The following is a 17,972-nucleotide window of genomic DNA, read 5'->3' as shown; positions in this document are numbered from 1 at the left end:
GTATTTCAATCATAACATACTTCTGTTTATTACCTTAAGCTGAATACGACTATCATTCCAGATTCAAAGAACAGCAGCAGCTAAAAGCACGTGCTTTCAACAACCTCTTTATCACTGTGACTGGAATATGTCTCTGATGGAAGAAGTGGCTCTTGCACAGACTTCAAAATGAACATTAAAATTGTAGTACAGCTTTCTATACCTCTTGAATTACTACTGTATTACTGCTAAAGGGATTCCCCATTATCACCCCCATGGGTTATAAGACAGCCCAACAGATCTTTAGATGTGCATTTGATGCACCTGATAAGCTTGCAGACTTGCATCAAATATAGCTAACCATGTTTCTGAAGAACAGATTTATTCATGTTAAGCCACATATCACTAATTTATTAAGTACTAACCCTTCTTATTAAAGGCAAGAACAAAAAGATAAAACATTTAGTTGAAAATGCTAAAGTTATGCACTTTCACACAACACGAGGTTCTTCAGTAAACAGGAAAGATACTGAAATCAAAATACTACTAAATGTTATTAAGAGAGGAGAGTGTGGTTCACTTGGGGTTTAATACAGTTAAGTATTAGAAGTTAAGTTCAGCTACAGAAGACCAGCATGGGATGGCTACAGCATTTTACAACAAGCATAAAATCCACAGTTTTCTTGCAATAGTTAAGAACAGGGGTTTTTGGTTTGGTTTTTTTTTTGTTGGCGGTGTTTTTTTTTTTTTTTACATGGAGAAAGGATTATATTCTCACAAGCTGGGGAGGAGGGGTGCCATTCACACAAGGTAACAGGTTATCTTCCATGCTGCAGGATGAAATATCACCCTAGATGTGGTACTTCAGAGAACCTCTTTATCTCATCTCCAGAGCTGTCAAGGAACTTTAGCTATTACAGTTAGCTTAGCTACATTGGAGCTCTGCCTACCTATTTTTCTTTAGAGCTCCAGTTATCAAAGGCATGATAGGACAATAGTATCTGTTCTTTCAAAAGCAAACTGAACATACTAGAAATGTATTTTTTTGCCCATTAATTTAATTAAATTACACTTTGGCATGACCAAGATTGTTTTTCAATTGACAATTCTCGTCAACTGTTTTCAAAACATCACTTATATTTGTCCATCATCCTACAATGAGCTTACCTACCCTTTTTTTTTTTTGACAGATACATCTACTGTATCCAGTAGATAATATTTGAAAGGAAGTACACCAGACTTTATTCTGACCCAGTAAAAAAAAAAATCCCAAACTGTCTGTCAAAATACAGGCTGCATACTGAAGGACCGGACAGAGTGCCACAGTGACGCTTGAACTCCAGATACTAACAGACAGTAGAACCTAGATCTTCATGCATGCTACAGGTCCCATATTTAAAATGCATGCTATCATCTACCAATATCCTAGTACACACTGACAGGTCAAGAGGCTTTCTTCTTCAATTGCACATACTCTAGGTATTGTGCTCTGGTACAGAGCACTACCATATCTCAGAAGGTTAAAAAAATTGTGACCTTGAAATTTATTCACAAAATTCAAAACCAAGAATTCATTCTGATTTTATATGTACTGAGGTTGTTCAGGACCTAGCAGTCTTGAAGAGTATTTAGATTATGAACTTCTATATTCAAACATCAAAACTGGAAGACGAACTTAATTCCAGTTGATTTATACTTCCAAAAATGAAGAAAGTGACACACACATACAGAATTCCTAACATCAGGAAAGAAACAGCTGGGCAAAAAATACAAGACATGTAATGGAACTATTTCCAACAGTCATATGAAAACAAGGAACGCAAAATAGAAAGAGCCTTTGCATGTGAAAATTGCCTTTGCCTGCTGACTACCAAGATATACAGAGCCCAAATAACCTATGTCATTTCAGCCACCCCTATTTCCATGCCCTTCTGTTAGAGCCAAAGTATGCAATTTCAGTTCTTCAAAGATCTTTGCTGAACTACAAACATAACAAGGAAACTAGGAAAATTGCTATTAAAAGAACTGAAACAGGATAGATCTTAATATAACCTATTCAAGAGAAAGCATAGAGCCTTAAGTACATACTCTAGGCAACATACAGCTAGAAGTCACAGCTGAGAGAGAAAGTTATTGTGTCCACATTCACAATATGCTAAAGTAGGTATCAGATGCTCAAATTCAGATGGTACTTAGCAGTAGCTACTACAGTAGCCGTCTTTCTAGGAAGTTTTGGAAACTACTGTTCTGTTGAGAGTCTTGAATGTATATTCTATGTAGCAAAGCAGCACCTGAGCTATCACACACTGAGAAGTCTTCCAGATGAAGGAAAATCCAGTCTGATTTCTAATACAGGACAGAATGTTATGGAGTGATTTATATTGCAATCAAACAGGACAAGAAAAACCGAGAGCAAATGAGCAATAAATAAGAAATTCCAGAACTGGAGTGTCATGTTTCACAGCCTGTATTGAACAATAAACTACGTAGAAGAGTCAGCTTTATAATATACATAAATTGAACATAGCTTCTGCAAGCTAAGTTTGAAAATTGATCATGACAGTATTGCAGAGATGGAACAGCTGTTGACAAAACCCACCATTTCTGCACTGCACTGCAGTATGCGCTGTGCACTGCACCTAAAGCACTTGCACATCCCTAATGTACAATGTCCTAGAAAAAAAAGGCTCTACAACTCTTGTAATAAAGTTACTATTCACATCTTACTAACTAAAAGTTTGAGAAACTGCAGTCATGTAGTACAGTTGTCACAGCAGAATGCCACGTTACTACTACTGCAAGACAATGACTGCAGGACCTCAAGCCTGCAGTAGTATTTCACAAGGTATTTTTAAAAGAAGCAGCCCTCATTTCCAATGAATGATGTAAAGTGAGAAACGTAATGCTAAGACCAGTAGCATAACTTTGAAAAGTATATAATGATCCCAACACAACATTTTGCATAGACAAGCAAGAAATGGGTCCCAAGACTACCAAGACCCTCATCAGATAACATGCCAAGTATCTGCAAATGTCTCAAAATACTTGGCTTTTCAAGTTGACAGAGAGAATTGTTCATTTTTGCTTTGAACTTACAGAAAAGTGAAATTTAAGACTCAAGGGCTGAAAGCATACATAGAACTTATGAAAACATGCAAGTGGCCTGAGACAAAACCAGAATGCTAGCACTACTTTTACTCGGGCAATCAAGCTTGCTACAGCATAAGTGTTCCAGGCCACAAAGCTCTTTGTCTGTCTTTGGAAAGGAAATAATCACATTGGAAGGAGCTACTTTAAACTGTACCCCCTTTTATAGGAAACAATAAAAACATTGTTTCTTACAAATAAAAATGCATACCAGTAAAAAGTAAAAGAAGGAAGCTTATTACTACTCGGCATTAGGTTAAATGAAGACCAAAATTAGCATACTCCAGAACAACATAGACGAGAGTGCAGTTGCTTGCCAGCGGGAATTTTTGTTTTGATTAAGTGGGCCTAGGAAGGGCAGAAAGTCTGGTTTTTAACTAGGCTTTTTTCAGCATCTAGTTCAATGCCATAATAGTACTGCATGATACAACCTTGGTAACATCAGATTTAAAAAGTTGAACTCAAAACTGGAGAAGCAACCACTCCCTCCTCCCTCACCATCAAAATAAGCCAATGAGTTATAAACTAGGATTCTGCACCGCATTTATTTCAGTCCCACTGGAGAGATGCTCTTCTGTAATGCTGTATTATAAGGCAAGAGACTCTTGTAAAGAGCACAACATTTAAGCAATTGGCAATTAAGATTTCATTTTAAACATTTACCTTCACACTCAGACATTGATAGAAGTGACCATTCTTTTTTATTGCAACCCAGAATTCAAGTCTTATAGCTTCAATTTTTCATTGACCAAAAAAAAAAAACAACCCACACACCACCACTCCAAAACCTGAAGCTTAACATGAAGAAAGGCAGAAAGAGAAAGAACTAGGAGAAGATGACCACTGCAGACAGACAACTGCAAACCCACTGGATTCTTGCCACTTGGCTCCATGATAAAGCTGAAAAGTGACAGACCACTGCAAAATCCATGTATGACAACAGCCTCCTCTATTAAAGCAAATGCTTTGCTGCACCACAGAGCCTGAAATACAAATGCAGTGTAGAAAAACATTTATGACAAAAAGGAAGCACTACTAGGAGATGCTCAAAACCCATGTTCTGCTGATTGAGGAGTTTTTTGTCCCAGCAGTTTCCCTTTCAAAATAAAACATCTCTTCCTCCAAACCCTGTCTTTAGGTACCTGACTGGTAACTTAACAGTAGGAAACTCAAGTCTACAAGCTCCAATCTACCTGCTGTCAGATACTGGAAGTAATGTAATTGGTTGTAAGTATAAGGCATGTCAGAGTTTGACCAACTAAAGAGTTTTGGTTTGGTTTTTTTTTTTAAATTCATGAAAAGGAACAAGCAACTCATTTTGTCTATATGCCCGCTGCTGTATTTCTGCAGTAGCTATAACAGAAGAGCTCATTTTGCTTGAAAACAAGGCACTGTTTGCTTGAAAACTGAATCCACAGAAAAAGTAAGCCTATTGAACAGCAAGATAATAAAGAAATAGCACTGACAGTTCATAACAATACTTAAAGGTGTGAGAGAAAACAAGTCTTTCATGTTCAAGCAACAAAATACCATTTAAAAGTTAGATGCAGAAATTAAAACATATATATGCAAAATATAACTAAACTTCGATACCTTGGCCTTGCCACACTTTTGATGGTATTACTAAAATTTTATCACATGCTGCAGAAGGTTGCATCCATTTCCAAACCAAGAACTCGGCACCACCTATTCTTCGTGTGTCTGTGCGAACTCTAGATTCATTTGCTGCAAGAAAGTCAACTGCTCTATTCCAGACTTTCCTCATTTTCCTCCTTAAAAATTGAAGCAAGAATTACAAAGTTAGCATTATAACAACCTGCATAGCTGACATCCAGCATGTAAGAAAAATCCAATGGTTTTTTCCCCCACCTGTGTCAATAAGAATCTCCAAAATATTACACTATGCAACCTACTGAAATTAACTTAGTTAATTGACCAATTTATTTTTATTATTTTTCCTTACACATAAGGAAATTCAGTACTTCTAGTGAAAACATACCTGTCCTGAGGTGGTATTAGAGAATCACGCACGTGTAAAATAGGCATGTAAGGCTGCAAGTCTTTATTTTCAGAACATGCCTCACTGTGACTTCTTAGAACATCTGAGGACACCATAAGAAAAACTGGTAACTACATAGTTCATGCAAACATTAAGAAAAATACAAATTCTGGCAATGAACAGCTACTCTGAAGACCCCTCCCAATTTCAGTAGTTAAAAGTTAAGGTGTTTTTGGCATTTTTAAGCATTTTTCCTCCTCACCATGCTGAAGGCAAATCAAGAAAACTAACCACACACAGTGCCTCCAAGTAACCCCGAATAACTTTGGAATAAAGGAAGAGAGTTCTTGCAGTTACTCTTGATTGGTACTTTTAACTGTTAGCAAAGACAGCCACCTTTGAAAATAAAGTGCTTCCCCCCCCACCCCAAAAAACTTGATTTGCAAATAAAAAAGGTAGGAAAATGGTAAAAACAGGAAAACAGCTCCGATTTGTCTACCATCTCTGTATTTATGATGATTGCCATAGGTGAAAGTAATAAGACAATTTAAGTAAAAATGCCGCCCAAAACAGAGCTTAAAAACTACGAACACAAACTACTGAAAACATTGTGGCTTCAAGTAGAAAGGCAGAATTTCAGAACTCAATTATGCATTCTATTTTAGTAACAATCTCTGCTCAAATTGACTAATTAAAAAGCTGCTTTTTCTATGAAAAGCCATTAAGGATGGAATTAAGAGCTAATACACATTTTAGGAGTGGATATTTTAGCTAAAGATAACTGAAAAACCAGATACAGAAAGCAACATGTCATCATACTTGTAGTCAACAAACATGGCATTTATATTTGTTTTCAATAGTAAGATAAAATACCACCAAGTCAATGGGAATTTATTACAGCCATGTTGATGTAATTCACAAATTACGATCTTCATAGCAAAAGCTTTGATTAGGTTTAAAGGATGATGGTTTTAAAAAAAAAAAAACAAAACCAAAACAAACCACAAAACAGAGCAACAAAACACATGAACCACACATTTGACCAGGAACCCTAACAGCATGATGACTAACAACTAAACAGAAAACGTAACTGAATTAATGCCAGTACTTTGAAAGCTTATACAGCGCTGATAGATACATCAGATGTGACTCAAGAAGCCATACCTATGATTTTTACCACCATATCATACATCTGCCTTGTTTCTTCTTCCTCTTTTGCCCAACGGTATTTCATGTAGTGCAAGACTCCCCAAACCATTGCTATACCTGCGTTAAGACGTATAATACTCTTTAAACAGTATTAGAACATTGGTTATTTAATAAAGTTTACAGCACATACTTCAGAAGTTGGTTGAAGTAGCTAACGTGTTGAAGTACTTTAAATTTCAAAGCTAGTGAAATACACTGTACTTGCTGTCAATACTTTATATTTTATTAACACAGCAACACAAACTCTTAAACTTTTAAGAGCAGTCACCTTTAGAAAAACATTTCATTGTTTTAACAATAGCCTGGTATTCCGTGACTGTGGTTTGAAATTTTACCCGTTTGTGAAGAAAAATAGTAAAGCAATTATATTCAAAAAATTCAAAGTCATATCAAAAGTCACATAAACTGACAATTCAGAACACGTTAAGATTTCAAAATGCACAATATTCACTAACTCATAGACAAGTCACATGCTTTAGATGTACTGGTCAAAACTAATTAACTTGGACTGCTTCAGTTCAGCTACAGATTTGTATTTCTTGCAACAAAGTACTGCATGCTCTTTTTCTATTACTTTAAAGATTATTCCCCAAAAGGACAATCTAGTTAGGAAGGCCAGCAGCGTAAGCTGAAAATAAAAATCTTATTCCTTCTTCTATCTTGGGCTGAGGGCACCACTACACTCGCGATCTCTTAACAATAAAAAAACCACAACAAAAACACGCACACACAAGTTATAGTTACATAGTTTGTTTCGTATACCAGTGATCGCAAGGCAACGTTAACCAATACATCAAAGAGACAGAGGGACACCATTTTAGGCCAAAATGGGTGTTAATGACAATACATCTAACATTTATACAATGGTTTATTTTTGAAAAGGTGCTTCATATTAACCTTAATTACAGATGAGAAAGTTGAGATATGGAGCAATTTGCTCAGCATGACTGATGAGACCAGTGGTTGACTTGGATACTGAGTTTCATCTCCGCATCCCAGTTCAACCCTCATATCAACTAGTATCAGAAAGATGGCAATCTGGGACAGTTTGCCTTTGATTCATCTCGTTCGTCAAAAGCCTATCAAAGGAGGTCTCAAGTCTTCTGCTCATAAGCATGAGATTGTTAAGATATTGGGATAAACAATTTATTAAATATCCAATAGGTACATGAGATGAACTCTGCATCTTCAATATTTCTAACCAGCCACATGGAAAGGAATGAAGTGTCTGCACTCAGCTGTACCATAGTTTTATGCTGCATAGTTTTCAATATGGTTAAGAATTAAATAAACTTGAAAGAATTTGAAACTTAACTAGAGAGCTGTCAAAGACTAAATGAATTAGTCTTACTGAAGGATTAGATAGATTTTTACAACACAGTCTTAGAGGTAAGAATTTTTGTTGACAACCATGTTAGGTATCCAACTTTTCCTAAAACTAGGAAAAATCATCTTTTACTGTAGTTATGTTTCCAAAGTTCCTGGAACAACAGTGAAATATCCTCAAAATTAAGGCTATCATGTCTTTTTACTCAGCATTTTGCTTTTTCAAATCAGTTCAACCTGGAATTTTTGAAAGCCACTAGGTATTGCTTTGGCAGAGAAAAAGAGAGTTCCCAAAGAATGAGTATGTTCAGCTGACTACAGCAGCAGTTGATAACAACCAATGTAAAAATACAGTGGTGCAACAGAAGTGCAAAGCAAACTGCATTGTAATCAAGATACTGATAGGAACTCCAAGTTTTATGGTTGAATAAAAACTTTCTCTAAATATGCTGTTTACTTTTCCCCGTGCACTTACATAAACCCAAGTTATAACAAAAAAGTTTGATTTTGTTATTAACTTACCCAAAAGCAATATTGATAATCTGTGAGTTACATTAACAAACGCACGGCGAAAACGACACCTGAAAGACATCTTTGGACTAGTGGATTCCAGATACTTCACATCTGTCACATTAGTAACATCCATCTCATTAGGGTCATTGCTGAGACACCTATTCAAAAGTATACAGTATTTATGAAAAAGGATACCTTCTGTTAGAAGAAATTAAGTTAGGAAATAAAGACCACTTACTTTATACCAACATCTTCCCCACTATTCAAGATCCATTGTAATGCTGTGTTAAGTACACTTTCATATTCTGGATCTAAATTCTGTCAAAAGAAAAATATTAATGAGCAATTTCGTAAATAACCAGAAATTTATCATGTCACAATAAAATTCAGATACCGCACAGATCAGTAGCTAAAACTATGTGGGTTTGTTCTTGATTCTTCAGATTTTGCATAAGTGTTCACTACACAAAGTTAATCTATACATGCTATGAGCAGCTATCAGACTTAGTAGCATTACTCAAATTAAGGACTGTTTGAAAAGTCAAGCCAAATTGACTGTTTTATTAACAATTCTAACTTACAGCAAGAAAAATTATTCAGCCACTAGGTGGTGCTCATTGAAAAATCTTCAAGAGTAAAACTCAAACTAGATATAAACCCAGCTGAAAATGGGTCCTATAAAAGCAGTTCAGGTCTTTTTTTTTTTTTAAAGAAGCTTGAAGAAAATCAATTTTAACTGATATTTTGCAAATAGTCCAGTGTTTGTAGTTCAAGGACTGATATTACTATATAGAAACTGACTTTTTTAAATTAGTTGGTATCAACTATCATAGGAGAACATTCACTGCTATCTGAGCTAAGGCTGTCTCCATAGTTCACCTTAGATGTTCTTTTGCAGGAAAAGAAAAGCAAAAATGGAAGTTACTATTGTATTTGAAATTATACTCTCCAAAAAGATTTATCTCCATCTTTCCTTTGAACCTCACATAATGTAAGCGGCCTAGAATTAAAGGATAAGCACTTAAGAAAAAAACAGTAACTGTTTTATTTTCACTTTGAGAGTAAAATATTGAAGTTTTATCACTGAACACTGAAATTGTGCAAAGGAGTTATATTTATACTCCCAACATGAGGAACTGTAAGGTTAAATATGAAAATTTGTCTCTGTACAAAGTCTCATGAAATTTGAGCTTCTTATCAGAGCTAAACAGTTATGATAACAACTGTCATTCTTTCAGCACAATAGATAGGTAAGACCATCAGTTATCTGGCATCAACTTAACTTTTTTCCAATGTATTCCCACAATGCACTGGTTTTAACAGATATAGAGTATCATTGCCAAACCATAAACCAGTGTTAGCAGCTTCTTCAGGATGCTCTTAACATTGCCCCTTTTTGTCTACTATGTAAACATTTGCCAAAACGTAAAATTTCTATACATTTGTATATTAAAAGTCACATCAGCTTAACTTCCCCCCCATCTAATCAAAGAAATCTTATACTCTCAGCCTTTTAAAAGCGTCAAGTAGTTTTCCACTGAAGGGTACACCAACATGGGCTAAAATAAACCCTACAGCTGTCAAGACAAGGCAAGAGTCATCTTTTATTTGGGGAGTGAGGCAGGGGAATGACAGCAGAGAGTGGGATTTCATAATACTGCACACCTATCAGATTAACAAAAAGGCCTTTTTTGACCATTTCTATTTAAAGCATCAATGAATGGCGTCTCCATACAGCTACTGCCTGCCAGGCCCACTGCACAGATCCACACATCAACCTCTCCTCCCAAAGAAAGGAAGTCAGTATCCTTTTCTACTAAGTCTCAAAACATAGTATACTGATCTCTGGAGAAGCTTCTAGAGATTTGAATTTCATAAATTTATGATTTTCATGTTGCTCAACTATCTCCATCAATTCAAATTATGCCCTGGTGTTTTAACTAAAGGAGGAAAAAAACTGCATGCCATTAAAGCACTACCATCTACACTTTCACTGCAATTAAGCCAGTTTCTTTCACCTTCCCTCTCCCCCAAAACCTCGCTACATCCCCAGATAAAAATCGTAAATAGCATGTGTTAAAGATATCAATTCCAAACATTTCCAAATAACATTCAATACTAAGTCAAATTTTAGTCAATACACTAGATATAAAACCAGGCCTTACAAATTGTAACTTAAAACAAGTCTTATATACAACCAATGAAAAAAACCTCATTTGCTTACTTTTAAATATGCAGCTGCCTCCTGGACGGTAAGATTTCTTTGAATAGAGCTGCCACATTCATGTTCCCCTGGTAAAATTAAACTTCTGTTTATTTTGATCAACTTATTACTGCATTATATAAAATAAAATCACCTAAACACAAGCTTATGGTTAACACAATCTACACAAGCAGCAGTAGCTCAACAATTCTCACAAGTTCCACTAAAAATATGGAAAAATCTCTGGACAAATGTCTCCTTCAAGAAAGTTAAAAAACCTGAAGATCGTCACAGCTAATAATATGTACAAGTCACATCAATACAACTTCATGTACTGCTCAGAAAGTATATTTTGGTATTTACACTGGAAGTAGAACAAAAGGTAGTATGAAGAATTACCAAAAGGACGTTACCATAAATCAGTTGCTGTACCCTGACTCAACTTCTTCCAAATAATTTCCATTTACTCTGAAACATGTATTATCTTTTATACAGACCAAGTTAATTCCAGTTGCAATGTACCCATAATAGTATTTCAGGCACTACGAAGTTACCACATTTTAGACTTGTCCAAGTTATCACAATAACTCATCACCTTCCTGAACATGCATAAAATCCCAGTATGGCCTGAAAGTGGTGGTTTTACCATCCTCCTAATTCTTTTGGGAAGTATGCAGAAGTAGTCAGGAAATAAGGCATTATATGCACAGTCAGTCCTCACAGCCACATGCCATCATCTTCCCGATTTTCTTTGCTAAACTGAAGGTACCCGATTCATGCAAAAAAAATATGTAGTGACAGTCATACCAACACAAAGTCACACCGAAAAGGTGTCCTGGTTTCGGCTGGGATAGAGTTAATTTTCTTCCTAGTAGCTGGTACAATGCTGTGTTTGGGATTTAGGGTGAGAACAATGTTGATAACACACCGATGTTTTAGTTGTTGCTAAGCGGTGCTTACACTAATCAAGGACTTTTCAGCTTCCCATGCTCTACCGACTGAGAAGGCTGGAGGTGCACAAGAAGCTGGGAGGGGGCACAGCCAGGACAGCTGACCCCAACTGCCCAAAGGGATGTTCCATACCATGTAATGTCATGCTCAGTATACAAACTGGGGGAAAGCTGGCCGGGGGGCCGCTGCTCGGGGACTGGCTGGGCATCAGTCGGCGGGTGGTGAGCAACTGCATTGTGCATCACTTGCTTTGTATATTCTTATTATTATTACTATTATTATTATTAGGATTTTATTTTATTTCAATTATTAAACTGTCTTTATCTCAACCCACAAGTTTTCTCACTTTTACTCTTCTGATTCTCTCCCCCATCCCACCAGGGGCAGGGAGTGAGCAAGTGGCTGTGTGGTGCTCAGTTGCCGACTGAAGTTAAACCACGACAAAAGGAAAAGGTCTAACACCAGTTTTATCTATCACTAGGCCATCGTTTCTGAAGAACTGTCAGGGAATGGCAAATCACTTTTTTCCTGATCATTCTAAAAAAAAAAAAATCTTAGCATCTATAACTATGATTTTACTGTGCCAAAACAGTAAAGTAGGAAACAACAAAACCAGTCTTTCACTGGCTCAGGGTTACACCTGCCTTACCTTCCTGAATCTATGCCAAGCTGTATTATTCCCAAAGCCATGGCAAGGCTAGGAAAGTTTAAGATACTCATGCATATACAAAATATAAACCTTTGCTTATACTCTTACAAAGTATTTAAAGTTGGAATTACTCCACACTGAATACCCTTTAAATGGAGCAACCTCAAGTATTAATTCCCTACACAAACAAGAACATTCAAGGCAATCTGAGCAAAAATTATGAAACGCTAGCAAGTTATGGAGAAACATCTTCATGTCTCATTCACAGTAGGGAGTTCCAAAGAAGTAAGTGTTTCTATGAAGCAAAAGTCCTTCTCAGACTTCTAAAGGAAAGTTTTGCTCAATACGCTTCAACAGATTTAAGTGAATTTGGCCTTGCAAGCACATCAGCATAACAGGGATGCTCTTCTCTTGCTGTTGGGTTATAGAGAAACAGAAACACTGTTAAGAGTACTTATATGCTTTCTGGCCCAGAAGTGCTGCTGGAACTAAACCTGTGTGCATGCGCATATTTTCAATCAAGTACTGAGCAGAAAAAACACTACTTTAAAAGTTGTTTCACTTGATAATTAACATGCAACTCTTCAGACTTTCAAAGTGCCTGAGTCTACTGTAATAGCAAAACTACAGAGATCACTGGTGAAAATCGACACCACCTTTGCCAAAACACACTCGGAATTTAGAAGTCAGCACCAGAACTGAGTTATGGGCTATTCTCGTATGTAATTTAGGCAGACATTCTTTTTGTGCAGCATAAACCCTACAACCTGTAAATTTACATGTGTAGTCATCAGTGATGTCATGTTTCAAGATTAGCAGACTTGGGATAACTATATATCATACTCATACAGTCTCTGGTGTAAACATTGTTTTAAATCTAGATCTGATGGAATAAATACAACAAAACCAAAATGTATCTCTGTAGAAGGCATATGTACAATCTCAATCAGGTATTAAGTTGTATGACATGAGCAAGTCTGATAGGTATTCATCTATTTAAGCTTCTTTTTGTTGTTCAGTAAGACCTGAAGTCTTCCTGGGGTCTTTCTAATACAGAAAAAACATGTCAGTCATAATTTGACTGAACAAACAGCTTGTGAGAGCAGGGGGATGAGACCCTTCTGCTTAGAAGCTTTTGTTTGTTTGTAATTATTTAGATAAACAGGAAAGCCTATTTATGGAAAAGAAAGGGTGAAGTTAATACACAGAAAAGAAAACAAACAAAACACACAAGCAGGAGACCAGATTGTGAAAAAGGAATTCTTAAAAACAAGTTTCAGGATTCATTTTGGATTCTCAATCTTACGAGAACACAGTACTACCTCTTAGAAGAGGACAAAGGCTCCCTCAGATGCGGGACTACTGGATTACTTCAGTAGTTTTAAATTCTAATCTTATTTGCCTTCTTCCAGGAATTACATTTATGCAGTATGCAGCCAACACACTGACTTCACAGCTTCTGGTCTCATCTTAAAAAAAACCAGCTTCCTCGCAGTCCTGCTTCTGAAATTTTTTTCAGACTATATTCCCTCTGAACAAGTTTTAACAGTTAAAAACGCCTTTGCTGCCTAGGCTCTGACAATGTCTAAGGCCCATCCATTCAAATTACCCTCATGCAATGCTGGGAGCTGGGGGGGGGGGACACAAAAATCACTTTTGTCTTGCCTCCCACTCTTGAAATGAGTAAGCTAATCAGAGTTATGGAGTTTCAGTCCTGTACAAAAAGCTGTTGGAGATGCAGTTTCTCATTCCAACCCATCTATTGCTGAGAACCATTTAACAGCTTTCTTCTGAGAAACTCATGAATTTGAAAGCCTGCAGAAAGTTAGGCAATTCACAAGTCAGACAACCTTCTGTTTTACTGCAAACAGCAGGATATTCCTATATGCCATTTCAGTCACCGCTTTAACTAATAGTTCTGCAAATGAAGGCTTACTTTGAATAACTTTGGTGCAATCATTAACCACTTGGCTTGGAAACCCACTTTCCATAGTCTGAGCCAAAAATGTTTCCCAACTGTTCCATCTGAGGCCCTATATCCAGGAATAAAACTGAAGCAGAGGCAAAAATACTTTACACAGGTCTGCTGCAAGATACATCTGAGCTCTTTGTAAAAACTGCCCCTCTGTTAAAACATCTATTGCAAGCTTACAGAAAGCATGGATCTTTGTGCTCACACTTTTCTTGAGCACAGATCACTTCAATTTCAAGTGCAATCGGAGAACCATTCTACTTGCCTTTGTAGGGAGGCGAAAAGTAACACATCCCAGCAAGGATCACAAAGTTACCTTTCAGCTTATGTTAGTGTACTTGGGCAAGCCACATAAGAAGCTTTCTTCTCCTAGAAATGCTAACAAAAAACAACTAAAGCCTCACTTCTAAGGAAACATTTAAGTCTGTTCTCACAATTGCTTTCAATACAGAAAGTAAGTCAGACCTACTTTTCCATGCAGGCTACAATATTTGAAACTGACTTTAATTTGGGCATTTAGCTTAATTTATGAGCTGCAGCATATACAGTTAACAGAAATATTCAGAATTTTAAAATATTTGCTTTACAATTTAAATCATTCTCTTAAAGTACCAGAACCAAAACCCAGTGGAAATCTAATACTTTAAGGAACACCTGGATTTAGCAGATCTCTAGCTTATAGCTTGATGTGATACAGTCAACCAATACAAAAAGCAAACAGCATATAAAACATTTGTTTAGCAGGTCTCATGCTTACAGGTTACTTGCAGCAGGACACTGAAGTGGGCAGCTGAAGAAAAGCAGGAGCAGAACAAGTGTTGTGAGAGCAAGTAAGAATGTCTGATCTCCAAAGGCAAATTCAACAGTTTAATAGCACTACAGAAAACCAGGACTTGCTAAATAGTCTTTAAATGACTCATTGGAAACAGCACAATATCAATTACCTGAAGAACTAAAGATTAAGGAGAGTGACAGAACAGAGAGCTTGTGACAGCAATCAGATACAGTAGCTGACACTTGAAATTAATATTAGGTAATATCCAGTGTTTAGCCAGGATTTTCTTCCAACCGTGGATTTATCAGTAAGCCTTATTACACGTGGAAGTCTAATTCACCCCTGCATCTCAAGGACCTGTGCTGTCCATTAGCTCAGAAGGAAACTGTGGAGATCTAGACAGAATGATGATCTATGAGAATGCCAAGCAAAAGAAACATTTAACTAAATAAAAATTCTTTATGTACAAGAAAGTAGGGTCATACCCATGGGTAGCTGGCTGCTTCTTGTGGATATAGTGGTTAGGTGTATTCATTTTGCAAGCCTGACTGAAAACGGATGTGATCTACTGAAGTCCCTCCATGAAAGACCAAGACATCCAGTAATTAACATGTGCCTGAAGGAAGTGTAATTTAAATAAAGCACATATTTTGGTTTAGGAGAAAGTGTTAGGCACTGAAATATATACTGTCTATAAAAAGCTGCTGCTTTGAAGAAAGGCTGAACCATTAGACAAGAACACAGGAATACAAACTTCAACTCAGAACTGGACGAGTAGATACTGCTTCTCCCTCTAGTTTCTTGTGAGGAGGCATTACTCACCATAGGTTTGGCAGACTAGTAATTCTGAGAACAGTGATGCATTAAAGATAATCTATTTTTATATAAGACAATTAAATCATTTTACATCATATCAGAGCACCACAGTACAGAATAGACATCTACAGTTGAAGCATAGTATATTAAGTCAAATAAAATTAACAAACTGTTACCCTGACTTTTTCTTCCTTCAAACAACTTCCAGTGTTTTACCTTCTAAAATAAAAGCCCCATCACTTGCTCTCCAATTGAAGTTGACAAGGCAAGAAACTAGCTCAGTAAAAATATAAGAAGTCTAATAAAATGAAGAGGGCTAGAAACCAAATTCTGAAGTGACCATCTTCATGGTAGTCAGGATGTTGAATAAAGCTTAACAGAACAGACTACTGCAAGTTTCCAGCCTGCCTTTTTAATATTAATAGTTATAACATGAACAAATGATTCATAGCCAAGTATGAAATGAGAGAAACTTTTCCAAGTATGTGACAGAGAGACCTGAAAAGCACCACTTTTAGTAAAACTATATTCCTTTACTTCTCTCTCTTTTGAAGTGGTGCACTGTGTACAAGATCAACACTTTTAAACCCTGCATCTCTCTAGCAGCTTTTTCTGTTCTATGACTTTTAAACAGCTTCCAGATATTGTGCCAGGTCTACATCAATATGGTATTCAAAAACGGATGGCAGACTTCTTCCTCTCATACCTTGAGAAACTTGGCATCGAGGATAACTGTTGTCTAAGTACAGATGAATTAGGTCATTCTTCAGACTGTATGAAAGCTACTCTGCTGAGCAACCAGGTAATCTCGCAACACAGCTTCAGTTTGGGGGACCATCTAACCAGAAAGTATAGCTATATTTTTAGAAAATGGAGTACTGAAGATTCTCCTGGCCAGGAACAGACTAATAGAGATTAATGCACCTTTGAGACCTGGGGAAGAAAGCAGTCATCTTGGAGCATACAAATTCCTCTCATAAGGCAGACAAGTAAACATTTTTATAAGTGTACATGCACGTAAGTAAGCCCCAGCTAATGAAGAAAACTCCCTTTCTTTCACAGATGTAGAAATGAGGTGACAAACCTTTTTATCCAGGCAAGTACATTGTTTACTGTATGGCCACCAGAGGGCCAGATGACACGCTGAGGGAACAGCAAGCTGTTATATTTTCTTTTCAAAAAAGGGAGAGAAGTAGCATAACCCATTACTTCCACTTCATACAAGTCAGTGCTCTACTGCACACAGCTGTGGGTCCTACACACCACAGGTTGGCTACCCCACATGGAAAAAAAATCTTTTGGCCCCAATGATTTATAGCATAGAATTATCTACTACCATCTATTAAGTATGAAATAATTTGAAGATAAAGATCTATCAAGATGTAATTGACCTGTGAAAGATCAACACTGCAAGGCATTCACAGTCAGAAAGCAACGAAATGAAGACTAAAGCAACTATTATTTTGCATGCACTCAGGTTAAACATCATTCTTTTACTATTTTGGGTTAAAGAATAATGTAAACAAGAAGAAATTTGTGGGTTTTGTCCAAGCGTCTATTTTATTCACTGCATATATTGTAAATGCTCCGGAAACAAAAAGCTTCTGCAGGAAGATTACTCTTGCAATTTAAAGGTATTACAGAACTGCTCAAATTTCTCACAAATTTCCTATATAGCCCTGACACATTAAATTATCAGTCTTGTATCTGACAGAGTTGTTTTCATATTTTTTAACGTTTGAGAAATGTCTGTAGTACCTGGTAATAGAGGAAAAGCCTTCTTAGTGAATCTTGCTGTTGCAAAACAAATAGCTGACACAAAGAACAGTAAGGCTTAAAACAAAAAACCTGAACCACTGCCTCGTAAATGCATTATGGATTAAATAAGCAAGGATGACAAATAAATGGCTTATTAGTCATGAAATAGATTCTGCTGTAACTCATACTCACCAGATGCCAAAGTTATAAACACAGTCTTAACTTTACCATTTCCTGATTGTGATGTGTAAATATCTATGCAGTTTAAAGCTGTGTTAATTATGACTCTAGGCAAAAGCACTGTATTTTTTACTTTGAATATTCAATAATTAATACTAATCCTAAAAACCATCTCTGACACATTATTATATAATTAGTATGGTTAAGTTGGACTACTTTGTCTAACAAGGCAATCTTGTTCAACCACTACTGTTCATTGTGTTAGTAACCATTTTCCGATTGTTACAAAATATTTTTTCAAACATTTTTCCACCATAGTGAAATAACTACCTTTAAAAGAAACACATATTCCTCTCCACATATAGCATATTTAAACCTTTTAATGAAATCAGATTAATAAAGCGTTAAGATATTAGATCAAAAACCATACAGGATCACAATATTCAACAGCCTATCCTGTTAACTAAAAAACATTGCAACAACAGGCACTACACT

At 36.4% G+C, this 17,972-nt stretch overlaps 1 protein-coding gene across 1 annotated transcript in view; it reads right to left on the bottom strand.

Moving 5' to 3' along the window:
• LEMD3 (LEM domain containing 3) overlaps positions 1-17,972 on the bottom strand; it is a 46,258-nt gene that overhangs the window by 10,158 nt on the left and 18,128 nt on the right. The window contains exons 4-9 of the mRNA XM_076332312.1: positions 10,398-10,465; positions 8,412-8,491; positions 8,183-8,331; positions 6,290-6,391; positions 5,126-5,228; positions 4,720-4,898 (exon numbers count right to left, since the gene is read on the bottom strand). Of these exons, the coding sequence (XP_076188427.1) occupies positions 4,720-4,898; positions 5,126-5,228; positions 6,290-6,391; positions 8,183-8,331; positions 8,412-8,491; positions 10,398-10,465 (681 nt within the window). The remainder of the gene's footprint in view (positions 1-4,719; positions 4,899-5,125; positions 5,229-6,289; positions 6,392-8,182; positions 8,332-8,411; positions 8,492-10,397; positions 10,466-17,972) is intronic.

Source organism: Aptenodytes patagonicus, chromosome 1 (genome assembly GCF_965638725.1).
Source record: "Aptenodytes patagonicus chromosome 1, bAptPat1.pri.cur, whole genome shotgun sequence".
Classification (NCBI taxonomy): Eukaryota; Metazoa; Chordata; class Aves; order Sphenisciformes; family Spheniscidae; genus Aptenodytes; species Aptenodytes patagonicus.
This window is presented reverse-complemented; position numbering and strand designations above follow the sequence as displayed.